Below are 16,487 nucleotides of genomic sequence, written 5' to 3' on the forward strand. Positions count from 1 at the left end.
GCAGTGTCTGGGTGGATAATGGAAGGTTAGAGACTGTTATTTGATTTAAGTTCAGGCACTAGAGATTAATATCTCCATCCTATGTGCTCCCCCTTCCCACCCTCTACCCCCAGCGCCTCGGACCAAAAAGCTGCGACTTAAGTTACCGGGTATTAGCTTTGATTACAATTCTTAGAGGACGGCTTTGATCAGTGACACAAGTTGAGTCTCATCAGTTCTGTCATCGTCTCTTGAGAGAAAACGTTCAGATTTGTGGCACCAAAACAACCTTATCACACAAATCTTTCTTGATATCGTTTATTTGAAGTGCACTGAATTTACTGTGTGTCTTTCTGCTTGTTCTTACAGTCAGCCAGCTGCAGCAGACCCTGGCCTCTGTTCAGGAGCTCCTCATCCAGCAGCAGCAGAGAATCCAGGAGCTCTCTCAGGAGCTGGCTGCAGCAGGGGTAGCTACCTCCTTATAAGCTTTCTCAGCGCCCTTCACTTTCTACCACAAAGTGTTTTTTAGGAAAGACAGGCAGTAACTCTGGAATTACAGACGAGCCTAGTAAACAGGTGGAAATCTCCAGATTGATGAGGGGAGAGGAGGTTTCTCGAGGCCTCTGTGTACTAAAATCTCTCGCGTTTCCTCGAGTCATAACTACCTAAGACGGACAGTCTTATTATACTGTATATCATCAGAACACATGCTGCAAAAAAGTATGGTGCATCTCATCACGGGACCATAATCTTTAACCGTATTGTCGTTCCTCTTCGCCTTGATTTTTATAGACAGTGTTCATAATCTACTCAGAATTGTAAGTGTTTAGGTGAATCAGACTGAATGATTGTTCTAAAAACTTACGCGCAGAGATGAAATGTTGCTTGCCTTTTATAACACAGCTCATAAATTGCTTTATGATCTCCGGGCTCTAAAAAAGTGCCTTGGAAGAGACAATCTTAGACAATGTTTTATGTCCACAGCTTGTTAAGCACATGGGTGTTTCACTGTAGCATCTGGATATCGCAGGAAAACATATGTGGACACATCTGCTTCGGCACAAAGAGGAAGAAAAATGTGAATCTCTTCCTTGGACGAGATTTATCATAAACTGACGACTCATGGCTCATTCTCTGCTGTTTTGAGTTCTCAGCCGCTCAAACTCTGTAGAAAGAGACGATGGCCCAAGTCGGCATGTAGGAGCGATGATCTGATTTGACCCCACGCTAGCCTGAAAACAAAACTATCAAAGGCTCACTTTAAACAATGAGTTCCCTTCAACATAAGGGACAAGAGATGTGTTTTTCTTTTCATTCGTCATCTCCAAATCTCAGATTGGATTAAAAAGTGTCTACTTCATTTGCTATGAGTGCCTTGTTGGACAGCAGTAGTGTATAAAAAGTATAATTCACATCAAAACACCCATTAAACAAATCATAAACTCTGCTTTATAGCTATAGTGTTGATCTTAAATTTTCCCTGAGAGCCAGCACAAGGCCCTCTGTTGTCCCGGGCCATGAGGGAAATTGGGAAATTGTTTTCAGGTCCAGGATATTTGATGAGAAACACATGTTGGAGCTGGCAAGCTACTTATCATTCACCGTTTGTGGCTTTCAGGGTTTGCATCACCACGCCGCTCAAAGTGAGCCACGCTTAGCAATTATACCTCTCAACGCGGAAATGTGCCTTTAACCCGAAACACATGGTAACTTCTGTTTCCTCAGCTGCTAAGTAAACATTTCTCGTAGTTTGGAAACCGCTCAATTGCGGAGTGCGTTTGCTGTCCCTAAACTGGGGACCTCATTATGGAAGTGAGTTTAGACAGACTGACTCATGTCCCCACACACACACACACACACACACACACAGACACACACACACACATACACAGCACAAGCTGATGCTGCACTTTTCCATATTTCAGAGCCTGAGAAGTTCCCCTCTTTTTCATTATTATTACATTTTAAGTAATCATGACTCTTCAAAGATGCTGCTGTATTCCAGCACTGGTGTTCAGGATGGATTTGCCTGAGGGTGATTAATCCCTGATGTTAAACAGCCAAGTCTATTTCTGCCTTATTATCATTACAAATCTGCCTGTTAACTGTGTTTACCCTGCTGTCTCAACTCACTGATCGTTCTCTTTATTAGTGGATACTACATTGAAGATTAGAAACCGCCTCCTTGCTTTGCGCGAGACGAACTGCCAGTGGGAAAGTGCATAAATAGAGTGAAATCAATTGCGCTGTACCAGTGTTTCCACTCAAAAACCCTCCTCTGGGGACTTCCTTTTGAAACTAATTCCATCATAAATATACATGCGTTACAAGAAAACACACTGTCTGCCGGCGGAGTAACTGTGAATTAATTTGCCTTCAGACACTCTTAAACAAGGCTTGTTAAAGATCTTATCTTGTTGCTAATGGTCCACAGGCATTTATCTTCATTTAGCCAGATGCATTGCCGTCCTTGGGTGCTGCTAGAGTTGATAGTCTTTTTTTCTTTGCTTGTAATATATATTCTTCTTTTTTTCCTTGAAGCACTTAGTTAACTAGCAGAAAGAGGCCGACCCCTATCACACCCAGGCACCCACACGAGACATATTACTTATATGGCTTTTAAACCAGTTAGAGAAACAGTACATATTTACACAGTGAGAAACACATACAGCCAGCACCATGGGTTGATTATATAACACGGTTGGTTCATTTGTTTCTTGGTTGCTTGATCGTGCATGATGCTTTTTGCACCCTTCAGTGCCAATCGGAGAATTATGTTCTCCACGTCTCAGGCCACACAGAGACTTTCGACCCCTGTCCCTGTACACGAGGAAGTATGATAGAAATCAAACACCAGACAAAGGGAAAAGAGAGGCGCACGCTCAACCAAACTCTATGATCGAGTTTGCAAAATATTGCCTTATTCAAGGTAAATTTTAATACAGAATGATAAATGGTGTTTGAGATCCTTTGTTTAACCAGAAACAGCAGTTGAATAGCTCTCTTTATAGCCACCGGACTCTGTTGACAAAAACAGTAATTTTACCTTGCAGAACAGTTGCTGATGGTCTATCGCTGCCTTGGTTGGTTAGTGTGTTTGTGTTATTGTGTGGTGTTTTAAAGGGTTAGTTTGGTTCCAAACTAAAAAAGTACAAGAACACAGAAAAGCTACTCAATTACAGTAACATGAGTGCTTGTAATTCGTTACTTCCACCCCTGAAAATAGACAATGTATTTCCAGTACACATGCACATTTTTCTAAGGAATATTCTTAATGAGCATTTAAGAATATAGATTAATTGTATAAAGAATAACTGAGTTAAAATTTGGGTAAGAATTTCGGTGCGAGCATTAGAAAGAAAGCAACATGTAGATGTCAAAGACTATAACTATAAAATAATAGTCAGAATAACAGTGGAAGTCAAATCCTGCATTGCAAAGTCAAACAAAACATTAACTGACTCTGCACTGTTGTGCTGTATAACCAGGCACCTGGTAGTATCCTCTAAATGATGGTGTTTCTGTAATCAACACTGCTCAATCATTGCAGATGTAAAATATTTTGACCAGCAGTTGTTAAAACATCACATCTTAACACGCTCATACTGCCTATCGGATACGTGTCAGCACTTCAGGCGGGGCTTTTAAAGTCAGCCGTGTTTCTTTCAATCTCTCCAGTCACTGATACCCCTCCACTCAGCCTCCACCTAAGCAGCTAGTGCACTTTACACAAGATTCTTACACAACGTGTGTGTACACACTCTCATAATGTATCTCAAAGCTGAAATTCAGTCCTGGCCCAACATTTAATTAGGTTTCTTCAGACTTAATAAGACATATGTCAGTGGTAGTGTTGTGTGACAAGTCTTGATGTGAGATATTATACAGCGCTGCTCTGCGGATAATGCACGTAATGTATCTCGCTGGCAGTTAACAATCCTACTCTAAAGGCTTTTTTTTCTTATGCTAAGTGATGCAAGTGTTTAGAAACCCTCACATTTCAGTTATTTAGAGCGCTTTGCATTTGATTCTGTGGCTATGAATTCCTTTAGCTCAGCCCATACAGCAATTAATTTTTTTCGATGTAAAATGAGAGAGAAGGAGAATCCGGCCTTATTATACGGGTGCCTTGGGGAGGGGAGGGATTAAGATGGTTCTAATGAGGTGACTGCTGTAATAAGAGTGTCTTCAGCCGGCCTCCACTGCACCACCACTAAAACACGGCTTCTTATCAGTGAGGTTTAGGAGTCGATAAGAGCTTAAAAAAAAAAACCTTCTTCCCTCCTCGCCTCCTTTTCGGTCTCCTTTCACTTTTTCTCCTCTGCCTCCCTCCTTCCACTGTAAATGAGTCTGATCCCTTTCAGATGTGATTCAATTAATTTCTCTTAGATTTAATTACAAGCGAAAGAGTCCAAGTTATCCCTCTCCCCTCGATAGGGGGTCCACGCTTCCTAACAAGCTTCCTCTGGTGAGTCGGAAGAGTCTTAATTACAGTTTTTACTTTTCTTTAATCCCACTTTTTTCCCTTGTCTTTTCCCTCTCCTCCCTCTGGTCTTATCAGTCTGTCCTCCTTTTCCTCTCACTTGTTTGTGCTTTTTACTTGGACTGAGAGTGGGGAGTAATTATGTACATCAATGCTTTCCTACCTTTTTGGCTTGAGGCTCTTTCATAAACAAGCACTGAATTCTCAAGATGCCCTGCCACAGGTTGCATTTGTCTATTAGAAGGTGACAGTCATAGACCACTGAGCTTTTATCAACACCATGATTTAAAGTATAAGATTAAGTAAAAAGTAATGCCATAATCGTATACCTAAAGTGTTCTTACATGCTCTTGGTCCAGAACACCTTAGGCCAAAGGTCAGTGATATCAGAGCTGCAAGGGCTCACCAACTGGTGGTGAGTTGGATCTTATTGCGGGGTAGTTTGCAGGACAGAGGTGGTAGAACTTCGGGTAAACTTGGACAGTCTAACAGAAGCCCCTGTCTATGAAGTCTTCACACTCCCACCTCGAGAAGAATTTCTTCTGCATCCAGAGTGAGGTGGAGGACATGGAATCTGAGTGGGTCATGTTCAAAGCCTACTTCGTAAATGTAAGAGCTGTGGTCAGAAGGTCATCAGGTGATGGAGGCTGAAGAACGAAGCCATTCGGGCTTGATTGGTCCATGTGTCTCCTGAAGCAGCAGACAGGCACCGGGAGGGCTAAGTGAGTGTGGCTTTGTTAGTCACTTCAGCACGTTCGGGAAGGCAATAAAGCAGAACTGTTCATGGAAGTTCTGGAAGGATGACTCACAAAGGTGAAACTCTGGCCTGGCTCAGGCTGTGTTCGCTGGGAAGAAGAACTGATGACTCAGACTGGACATAATGCTGAGCATTGAAAAAAACACTTTGAGGAGCTTCTGAACCCAACAAACAAGTCTTCTGTGGAGGATGCAGAGCGTGGAGACTCAGAGGAAGCCTCACCCATCCCCAGCAGAGGTTACTGAGGTAGTCAAGAAGCCTCTTTAGCGGCAAGGCGCATGGTGGGCATGAGATTGCCTTGAGACGCTGAAGGCTTTGGACAATGTTGGCCTGTCTTGGCTGACATGCCTCTTCAGCGTCTAGTGAGGGCAGTTACTGTAGATTAGAGGACTGAGGTTTGGGTTTCCATTTTTAAAAATGGATGGAAGGTGTCAGCCTTCCGGTAAAGGTTTATATCAGGGTTTGGGAAAGGAGCCTCTGACCGACTGCCTGAGATTCAAGAGGGGCTGTGTGGGCCCTTTCCTGGCCTTGTAACAGTGGACCTGCTCTTTCCCTTCACAGGGTTTTTGGAAGGATCATGGAGGCTTCCCTTTATAGTCTATTATTTTTTTGGACTTGGAGAAAGTTTCCATCCCCCTGGGATTTCCAGTAGGGGATACTACGGGAGTAAAGGGGATGTTGCTGCAAACCATCCAGTCCGTGTATAACCAAAGAGGGAGCCTTGTCCATATTCTCAAAAACATTTTCAGTCGTGTTTTAAGATGGGCAGGATCTCATAGTAGAGAGAGTCAGCACATCAATTTCTGAGGCCGTGGTTCTCGGCTGAAAAATGGTGGATTGCTCCCTCACGGTTGGAGTAAGTTGCCCCAAGCTTAGGAGGTAAAGGGTAAAATAGAGCAAGAGATGGACAGGCAGGTGAGTGAAGGGTCAGCAGTAATACAGGCATTGTACTGTTGCTTTGGGTAGTGACAGAAAGAATGAGGTTGCAGATACAAGGGGCTGACATTAGTTTACTCTGTAGAGGTTTGGGTTTGGCCTAAGAATTAGTATACAGAGCTCAGACATCCGGAGGTAGCCTGGAGTAGAGCCGCTGCTCTTTCACATCAAAAACAGCCAGCTGAGTTGGTTCGGGCATCTGATTAGGATGAATCCTGGGCTCCTCCCTTTAGGGGTTTTCCAGGCGCATCCAAAAGGGTGGAGATTGTGGGGTATATGTGGACCATACTTGTATTTCCAGACAATTCTAACTCTGTTATGTGATTCTGTTTACTGAAATATTATATTCAGTATTTATTAAAAACAAATGTATCATACAAGTTCAATTCATGATGTTTGGAGCAAGCAGCCAATGCAGCGAAAAGGTTTACCCATGTGTGAGAGAGCTTAGACGAGAGCAGCTTTGATGTTGTCTAAAGCAGTGCAGAAAGTATGGAGCGCGACTGAACGCCCACACCTATGCAGAGCTGCCTGTACGCCTGTTAATCACATCCTACAGAACAGCTCGGCCCCAAAATGCTTTAAAGCTGTACCAGATCTAGACATCCGCAACCGAATTAGTTTGAAAGGAAATATTTTTGAATGCCATGTAAACATTGAGGTAGCAATGGTTAGATTACATGGATTTTGGGCGGAGATGTTTGACAGAAAACATTGTCCAACTGTCAGCATATCAGTGTGAACTGCATGGCCACAATGGTTGAGCAAGTTTTCCAAGGCGTGGCAATTTTTTAGCATTCACAGTCACAGTGTAAACTAGTTAGCTTTTAAAACCATGTATTTACATAACAAACAAATGGCTATCTGTTTTCTGATATCAAGTATGGTCTCAAAAACCTACCGAGCCTAAAAATGATGGACTTTTGAAATGGAAAATGTGTCGGTGCCGTTACCTTGTTTATCATTTTGCAAGCTCTCAGATTTCTCTCACTGACCCCCTGATTTTCCAAATCCTTATGTTAGAACTTAAAGTTTTCATCACTTTCTGTCCAGTTTATCACTGACTGTTGCCATGTGATGTTTTTTTTGTCTCTAGGCCTTTAAACTTGCCATTTTATAGCTCCCTCTGTCAAAGTCCTGCCTATCCCTAAAAAAGTGCTGCGGGGACAGATTTTTGGCAGCAATTTGCCATTCAAATACCCTGTAGCATTTCATGCAGCACCGGTTTGAGCGATAACACATGCCTTTGATAAAAGACAAAAAGAACAAAACAAACTGCTAAGCTATGGTCTGCCTTCATGAATGTGACCATTGTTCAAGATAAAGTCATTATCCAAAACACTGGACACTGGCCTAATCTTTTCTAGATAGTATGGAAAATTATGTAAAAACAGCATGATTCACACTAGCTGGACTTTCTGAGCAGTCACTGCCATAAAGGTGACTGACGTTGTATTGTTTGTCCTCCTTTCTGTCCTCACCAGCAGTAGGCAGTTGTTATGGTTGTTATGGCGATGGATTACTGGACTACACAAAAACATGTGGCTTTTAGCATTTGCATTTGCCGTATTTGTTTACCTTGTAGCCTGTGTCCTTTTTTACCTAACAAAGGTTTTTATTATTTCATATAGTTGAGACTGAACACAGAGGAGTTGCTGAAAGGCCTATATTGACTTTGTGCTCTGACCCTGCATGCAACCTGAACAGTACTGGTGTGTTTGTGACAGTTGTGTGTTTGTCTCACTTGTGTTTTTCCAATAGGCATCATCTTCAACCAACCGCGTCCTGGACAACCAAACAGTTGGAGAGCTGAAGGCTGAGATTGTCTCTTTGAAGGGCTTACTGCTCAGCAGGTAACAGAGTCACCCCGTAACATAAAACAGTGCAGGTGTGTGTGCGTGTGTTTAAAGGTAGATGGCTCACTGTTTTCATGCACTTTCCAGTTCATGGTCGAGTCCATTAGAACCATGTGATGGTGTTAAACAGGAATAACTGACTAAATTTTCCAAAATTTGATTTTGGCTGCATGTCATTCACAACATTTGAACTATATTTTTATTGTCAGGTTGCTCTTTTAAAGTACTTATGCACAAAACACAAATAAGATGAATATATTAGACCAAATGACCCACAAGAGCCATACAAGCTAAGCGACCTGCTGTGTAGCTCCCCTTGAAGATTAATTGTATTAAAGCTCCTATGAGAAGTTATTTGGTGGTTACGGAACACACTAAAATGTATACTGATGCATCTATATGACCTACAAAAGCAAGCAAAGCAAACAGTGACTAGATTTATCTTTTCTAAATTAGATATTTTTAATGCCTGTAACTGCTGCCACGGGGTCGGTGTCAGACGAGGAGATTAACAGCATGTTTGCGAAACAGCCTTTGTTCACATTTTCCACGGCAAAGATTCTCAATAAGTGATATATTATGTTAGAAGAAAGCAGGTTGAGATTTTTCACCAGAACACACTACTTTGACATGTACAAGGCAAGGCCAGCAAAGAGATAATAGGTATTTCTTTGTCCACAGGGGGCGCCAAAATTGACTTATTGAAAGTTCCCCATGGGAGCTTTAAGCGCAAAAGAAAATGTTTTTAAAAAAAAAAGATTAAATAAAAATCACAACAGGGTAATAACCTATTATTTTTCATAGCTTTTAACTACATTTTGTCGTCCTCCTTGGACACAGAGTTTCCTCTCTTGTCATCACGCATCCCCATCGAAGTGTTTTTGGATTAAGGTGGTATGGCATGCTATAACTTAAAATCAGGCCCAAAATGGCGATGAGAACAGCGGGGAATTTACATTGGTCTTTCCAACCAAAAACAACACAGTGCAGCTACAGTCTCTCAGAGCTGTAGACTTTTGGTCATCTTATTAGCATGAAAAGGATACGATACATGTAGTTATACAAGAGAAACGATTAATATTAACTGGAATATTAGCTTTGTCCAGATAAAATATAGATACCTTTGTCATTTTATTAGACCTGAAAATCTTATTGCACCTACCACATCGTCATGCAATGTGTCTTAAAGAGCAGCTCCTGTCATGTTTAAGACATATAAAATGCTCTGCTTGTGTCAGATATGTTTTTTCTGCAAAATACGTTTAATTAGCTTGTAAAAATTCTCCCAAGGCATCTCCTCCTTCTTCCTGAATCTGCATAGTCCCCGCCCACTATGTACTACGTTTCTCCTTACATAACACGTCTCTGCCATCGTTTAGCGGCAACTTGTTGAAACTTAGCTAGCTTGAAATGTAGTAATTAGTATTAGTAAAGTTAACATTAGTCTGTAGTGAGTTTTTCAAAAATTCGGTTACAGCTGGCTCGATTATCATTATTATTATTATTATTATTATTATTATTATTAAGTGGTTGCCATAGGTTGCGCATAAATAATATGCATAGCGTCACCCCGTCCATTAACGGGATTGGCTCCTTGGGTTTGTGACGTCTCAAACCTACCAATCTGAAAACGTGTTGTTCAGCCTGTCCTTGGTACACTGCAGTTTAAAAGCAGACAGGCCCAGCCATGGAGATGACTGCTTATGTTGTCCCTGATATGTCTTGTAGCACATGAACAACACATGTGTTTACAAGGTTAAAAACGTTCACCGGAGGGGGAAGATGTTTTTTGTGTTACTTTTGTTAAAGATCCTGTATTATACTGCTGGACATCCCCTCATTCTCTTCAGCTTTATTCCTCAATCTAGTCAGGCGCAGCCCAGCTCAGTCAGGCCCATTAGCATGCATGATTATGTATCAGTGTCTATAATGAAGCCTGAAGTAAGAGTGAACATCAGAAAACCGGCGAGGACGAAAATTGCCTCAGAACTGTCTGGTTAAGCGTGTTTTGTTCCCCTCGTACATTCTAATCAGTAATAATCCCTTTGTCATTTGCTTTCTTGACTTCCTCCTGACTCTCACAATGAGTTTTCTGGCAAAGGCTTGAATCACAAAATAAAAGCTCTGTATCACCACCATCTGTCTCCAAACGTGTTCCCTTCCTGTTCAAATGATCCAAATCATCTCCAAACTGTTTTTTTTAACCACCAAGAAGTGCTGATCCCATTACGATTCAGCGTTGTCTTTTTGATCTTAAAAGCTGCAGTGGATGTAATTAAAACAATCTTCGAGCTTCTTTACCAGGTGTGATGAACATCTGGCTGTTTGGGGGGGAAAAGCCATTTTCTGTGCTGTAATTATGAGAATCACATAGCTTTGTGTGTGGCTGCATGCTAAAATACAAACTAGAGTTGAGGGTATGTTCTCATTCAACACCGCACATGATGAGCTATCTATAGTTTTGTGGTCTCAGTGTATCCACTTACACCGTGGGAAAGCTCTTTTTACACATTTTATCACTGGTGTTTTTGATGAGGTTGTGATCACCCCATTTTTATCCTCTCTCTTGTCTGCCCTCCCCCAACCTGACCCCCACACCTACAGGAGACAATTCCCTTCCACTCCCTCTGTCCCTAAGATCCCCTCATGGCAGATTCCCCTGAAGCCATCTTCTGCATCCACCTCCCCGTCCGTCAACCACACCAACAGCAGCAGCGATATCTCTCCTGTCAGTAACGAGTCTGCTAACTCCTCCCCTGTTAAAGACGGTCAACACAGCCCCCAGGATATATTGGGAGGCCCCGATGGAGCTCATGGTATCAATGGAGATGTCGGCACTGTGGGTCTCGTCGCAGCGCTGCCCGTGGACCTGAAGGACCAGGTCCGCATGGAGGTGCAGGGGGAGGAAGAGCAAAAGGAGGAGGAGGAGAAGGATGTGAGCCATGTAGAAGAGGAGGAAGAGGAGGAGGAGGAGGAGGAGGAGGAGGAGGAGGACGGTTTGAGCATGCAGACAGAGGATCGGAGAGGTGGGGATGGACAGATTAACGAACAGGTGGACAAACTGAGGCGGCCCGAGGGTGCCAGCAACGAGAGCGAGGTGGATTAAATGACAGTAGAAAGCACAAAAACACTCTCCAAACACAGCTTTGCATCTCTGCTGACAGCTCTGTTTCATTCTGCTCCTCTCTAACCGCAATCAATCTGTTTGTTTTTATTTTTAAATTAATCTCCACTGTTTGTTTCCACTCGTTTCTGTTACTCGTTCATCTTGAGCAAAATGGGGAGTTAATGTGGGTGTGAGACGATGCAAAACTGACAAATATTGGATTGTTTAGTTGACACACAGCTTGATTTACTTTTCATCATGCAGACTAAATGACTGCATACCCATCCAATTAGCATGTTGTGACTTTTCTTTGAAAGGAGCAATGACGAGCAATAGTCAAATTAGAACGGCTTTAAAAAGGCTTTAAACAGTGAAAACCGTGTGACTTTCTATTTTAATTCTCATGATTTAATCAGATACTTCACAGCTTTGCCTTGGTGTCTCTGTGACTTCACTAAGGCTCTGATACAGACCAAAGAGGCAGCGCTGCACACACTATCTCTCCTGTATAGTGCAGCTGTAGGTCAGGAGTCATATGTTAGCACTTCAGTCTCAAAGTTACCGTGAGCTTCCAGAAAAGCATTAGCAGAGTTTGTCTTCCTGTTGATGGCAATAGGAGAGGACAAGCTCTTCCAGGGCCGGAGCTTTTAGCCTCTTTTATGTGTCCTTTCGCATTGGTGTCAGTCTGTCAATAATTCACAAGGCCAGCAGGGTGGCATTTGGGTGAAATAAAAGCCCTGAAATTCGAGATTAGAATGTGATGACGGGCTTTGTTCCACTCCGGTGTCAGAGTGCTCATACGCTCAAAGGAGGGGAAGATAAATGTTTTTCCCCCGCTTTCCTTTTTCACTGACGGCTGAATCGTGCATCTCTGCGAGTGTGTTTGTGCAACGCAGGCGTGAAAAAAACCCAGACTGTCTGCTGAGCTGTATCTGTGTCTCCAGCAGGGCAGCTGATTTGGTTTGTGAAGTATGTTAATAATCAAATGATCAACAAATAACAGATGTATTAGTTCATGCAGCTTGAAATGTCAAGGAGGCTAAAAGCGGAAATCTAATACAGAAAGCCCAGTTGCATTGTATTATTTTCCGTGACGAACCCTCCGGTCCAAATTATGTAGGGCCTCCTACAGTGAGTAATCTTTACAGAAAACGGCGACAATATTTTGTAATTAAGCTGCAGTAAGACGTCGAGGGCTGCCGCGGATGGAAGTTGCAGAACTTTTTTTTTTTCTTTCTCACTGTGGAGGTGGATGGGGAAGTAAAAAAAAAAATGCCCCATGATTGAAAAGGAAAGTAATAAATGAATACTTGACTTATTGAATTACTCACTCTGTCTCCAGCTAACAAGAAGAGTCCATGAGTGAGAAGAAGGGATATCAGCTCTCGAGCCGTTTCCACCTCCGTCACATGGCCTTCATAGGAACACAGAAAAAGGTAGAGGGCCGATGCACATTTCTGTGTGACACAAGTGCTAACCTATGGATTATTCTTTATGTTGATTGTGTTTACGATAACGATGATGAGACAACTACAATGCAGTATAGTGTAAAATAAATATTTTTGATGTAATACAAATGAACTTGTATGGAGGAATACGGTTTAAGGTTTAAAGAAGTACAGAATGAAAAGGTGTGAGTAATGCTTCTTAGCCACTGTAGTGATTGGTCCTTCATGTAAACTGCTGATTACTGTCTCAATTTCAGCCACAAGTGTATATATATGTAATAAATTCTGTTTCTCTCAAGAGTTACTGGGATTTCCATGTCTACATTTCAGTTACAATTTCACGTCATTGCAAATTCTTTCATGTTTGGTTTTTTTTTCTCTTTCAGTTTCATGAGAATATTTTTAGGAACATACATGTTTCAAAACCTGACTATCAGTGCAACACAGTGAGTTAATTTTAAATAGTAATTTAGAAGAATGTACCAAAGTTGTGGTTCCATCCATCCTATAAACTTTAGAGGAAATCTACGATGCATTAACTTTATACAGAGCAAAGACTCAAATCACACAGACGTGGTCTTTCAAGTGGGTTGTGTGGGGGTTTTTTTCCACATCACTCTGAGATGTTTGTGTTGAAGTTCAGGTGCAGGAAGGTTTTTTGGAACAATTTGCAGCATTTTGATCTATTTGGCTAAATTGAGTTTTCTGCTTTTTTTATTTGTTAGCAAAGTTTGAGCATTATACACAAATCTTTATATTAAGTTATCCAAATCCAACAGCCTCTAAATTATATCATGATTTGTTGGTGAAAGTTTCACTTCAGTCTGTGTGACTCCTGAGTGTCACATCTCCTCACCAGCTGTGTTTGTAGGTTCAGATCCAGATGAGAACACTACAATACTTGGTGCACGTACTGTATGCAGAGTCATAAGTCAATTGTAACCGAATTTTCAGAAAGCATGACAGGGCAGGGACTTTCAGCTTTTTTTCATCTTTCTCTTAAAATGAGTAAGTGACACAGTTACACATTTTGTGTGTGAGGTTTTGTTTGTTTCTGTAGGTGGATCACAGGTGTGTTTCTGTAGTGGGAGTGCTACTTTCTCATAATGGGTTTCCTATCCTCTTTCTGAGAGTTTGAAGATCTTTATCATAAATCCTAAAACGCAGCTTTAAAATATATATACGTTTTGCTTAATTCAACAGTACAGAAAACTCTGAGGCAGAGTGAGACAGGCAGACAGGAGGGAAAGAGAGGAGAGGTGCTGTTATGATAGCAGAAATAAAAGGTAAGCTGTGATAGTTAACCACGCTTATCTGATGTCACCATGGTGGATCTACTGGGTCCTATATGAAAACAGAGACCAGTGCAAATACATGACATTTTTAACAAATAGCCTTATGATCTAATAACAAAAGGAGCCGAATGCAGCACAAATTGCTCAGAGTTGATAAATAGATGCTAAATGAAGAAATAGCTTTTTCTGCTAAATTCCTACCACCTGTGGTGTCTGAAGTGACACTAGATTAAAGTCATATTACCTCCGTCCTGAGGTATGCGTCCGTTTTAGAACATCTCACATGTAGCTTGTCAGGCTCTGCTTTATTGTCTTATTCCCATCTATACTTAGTTATACTGTTTACAATACAAGCATACTTAGAGAAATAAGACCTGTAGGTCCAAGGGAGCTTTACCAATGCTACAAATTGTTCAGTCTAGTTGCATTATTTTCCAGTAAAGTTAATTGCATTCAGTTTGCCAACTAGCACAATAGGCTAGGTTAGTGGAATCAGATTTATCTCATAAAATCTATATCCTGCTTGGATGCTTGGATTCAGAGCACTTACTTAAAAGCACCTCTGTGGAAGAAAATGCTCTTTTGCATACAGCCATACCTGATATTCTATTTTCAAAACCTAGCTCATCTCTGTATTCAGTGTCACATAACATAGCAAAGTTTGACATTTGAGAAAAACAATCTATAGATGCTGCTTGTACATGCACTGACAGCACTGCTCAAATCACACACTGCCTCAGACTATTTCTCCATATGCATATTCTGTCATCATGCCAGGACACGGTCCCACCATCCAGGTCCTCATCCTAAAGAAAAAAGCTTGGCAGAAAATGCCTGTTTTTACTCATCCCGCACATTCCTAATATTGCCATGCATTATCAACTGTATGAATTTAATTTATCAAGGTCTAAATGATCAATAGTGTTTCACATATTGATGAGGTGTATAAACTTCGCTGAGGTTCGATACCACATCCCTTTGTAATCCATTAACCTCTCCCTGGAGTTCAGGCCAACCTTAGATTTATAGGGACCTACTGTAATAAATCCACTTGTACATCATTTAGTGTCTTTGGGGATTTGCAGTGCATTCCTGTCCAGAATGCCCCATCTATCCTGCCCTCATATTCTCATCTGCATTTTAAGAGTCTTAACAACATACACCACAGTCTGCACACCCTTTCAGAAGCCTTGTGCCTATATAAATGCACTTCCTGTGTTGAGCTGGTATATAAGCCGGTAACCAGCGCCCTCTCAGTGTGGTAATTCGGTGAGGGATTGTTTGTCCAAAGCAACACCTTGGTTTTGACACCATTTGGCTCCCCGGTTGGGAGCCTTAACCTCATCAATCTTGCTGCTAAACGGAGAGCACTCAATAGGGTAGTGTATCGACGCGCACTGAACTCCATTGTTCACTGGAACTGAGCACTCAGCAGGTTAGAGGGCTGAGTGTCTCCTCGGATCAATGCAAGGGTTGTTAGCCCATAGCAGCCAGTCAGAGGGCTAGCGTGACTCTGTCTGCACCGCACGTGCATCATCTCTACTCGTTTAAAACTCCTTCTTGAGTCCTTGAGCCTTGATCCTGACCTAGCCTTTGTTTCCTCATCACACTGATTCAGGATAGTTCCCATCCGAGCATCACAGGTCCAGTTCTTGATTCTTCGAGCTCCACCCACCGTGGCTTTCAAAAATCTCTCTCCAAGGGGAAGTGTCCTGTCAAAATTTGCATAGTAAAGGTCGTGGACGATGCAGGAAGAGGAGGCCTGGGGATGAAATGCTTCTCCTTCCTGTTCCCTGTGAGATAAGAGGCATGTGGCATGCAGCTGGGAGCAATCTGATGTGTGACACAGCCTGTGGAACTCCAGCGGTTGCATTGCCCCGCTGGAAATATCCTTTTACTCCTTTCGACACCTTGTTTGGACTGATGTCATCACCATCTTCTTTCTAGATTCTCTCATAATATCTTAATTTTACCCCAGTCGCACCATCAAGTCAATATTTTAATTTGTCCAATACTTAGTTTAATGAAAAAAATACCTGCTAAACAAATAATGTCAGCTTCAGTTGTCCTTTGTGTTTTAACGCCAATTAGTGGATGTTAGCATGCTGTTATACCTGCTAAATAATAGATACAAAAAATAGTCTTGATCCCAAACTCGGAAATTGTGGAACCACTGGGATCCGAACACAGGACCTCCTGTTTCCTAGACAAGCGCTTTTACCAACTATGCATAATAGCATTTTAGCATGCTGCTATTAGCATTTAACTCAAAGCACTGCTGTGGACAAGTACAGCCTCACAGCCCATAGCATGGCTGTCGACTTTTAGTCAAGTTGAAAATAATCCTGGTTTTATTTTATATATAAGCTTGTAATTCAATAAGCTAGCAGGCCTAAACCTTCCTCCGACTGCTTCTGTTCCATCCATAATGTTTTCAGCAGTGAAAGTAAGGAGGCATAGGTCACCTCCAAAAGCTCTCCGCGCCTGTCTCTCTAAAAGCAGCTCACCAGTTGTGAGCAGCCGCTGAACACTGGCTCCTTCCTGGTGAAAATGAGAACATTTGACAAGCCAAGGTCACCAGGGGGCTTTGCCTGTATAAGGCTTCAATCGCAGGGCCCAGCGAACAC

General features: G+C 42.0%; 1 protein-coding gene across 2 annotated transcripts in view; it reads left to right on the plus strand.

Annotated features, from left to right (window-relative positions):
• The window catches only part of pex14 (peroxisomal biogenesis factor 14), a 47,528-nt gene extending 34,659 nt beyond the window's left edge, over positions 1 to 12,869 (plus strand). Inside the window, exons 7-10 of one of the 2 annotated variants that reach the window (XM_069660180.1) lie at positions 349 to 446; positions 7,917 to 8,008; positions 10,616 to 11,108; positions 12,460 to 12,869. In XM_069660180.1, the coding sequence (XP_069516281.1) occupies positions 349 to 446; positions 7,917 to 8,008; positions 10,616 to 11,108; positions 12,460 to 12,483 (707 nt within the window). In that variant the 3' untranslated portion in view covers positions 12,484 to 12,869. Of the gene's footprint in view, positions 1 to 348; positions 447 to 7,916; positions 8,009 to 10,615; positions 11,118 to 12,459 lie in introns of those variants that run through there. The other variant, XM_069660181.1, reaches the window with a different exon arrangement.
• The last annotated feature ends 3,618 nt before the right edge of the window (positions 12,870 to 16,487 follow it).

Source organism: Semicossyphus pulcher, unplaced genomic scaffold, assembly GCF_022749685.1.
Source record: "Semicossyphus pulcher isolate SPU_LCO1_2020_fin unplaced genomic scaffold, fSemPul1.0.p SCAF_13, whole genome shotgun sequence".
NCBI lineage: Eukaryota > Metazoa > Chordata > Actinopteri > Labriformes > Labridae > Semicossyphus > Semicossyphus pulcher.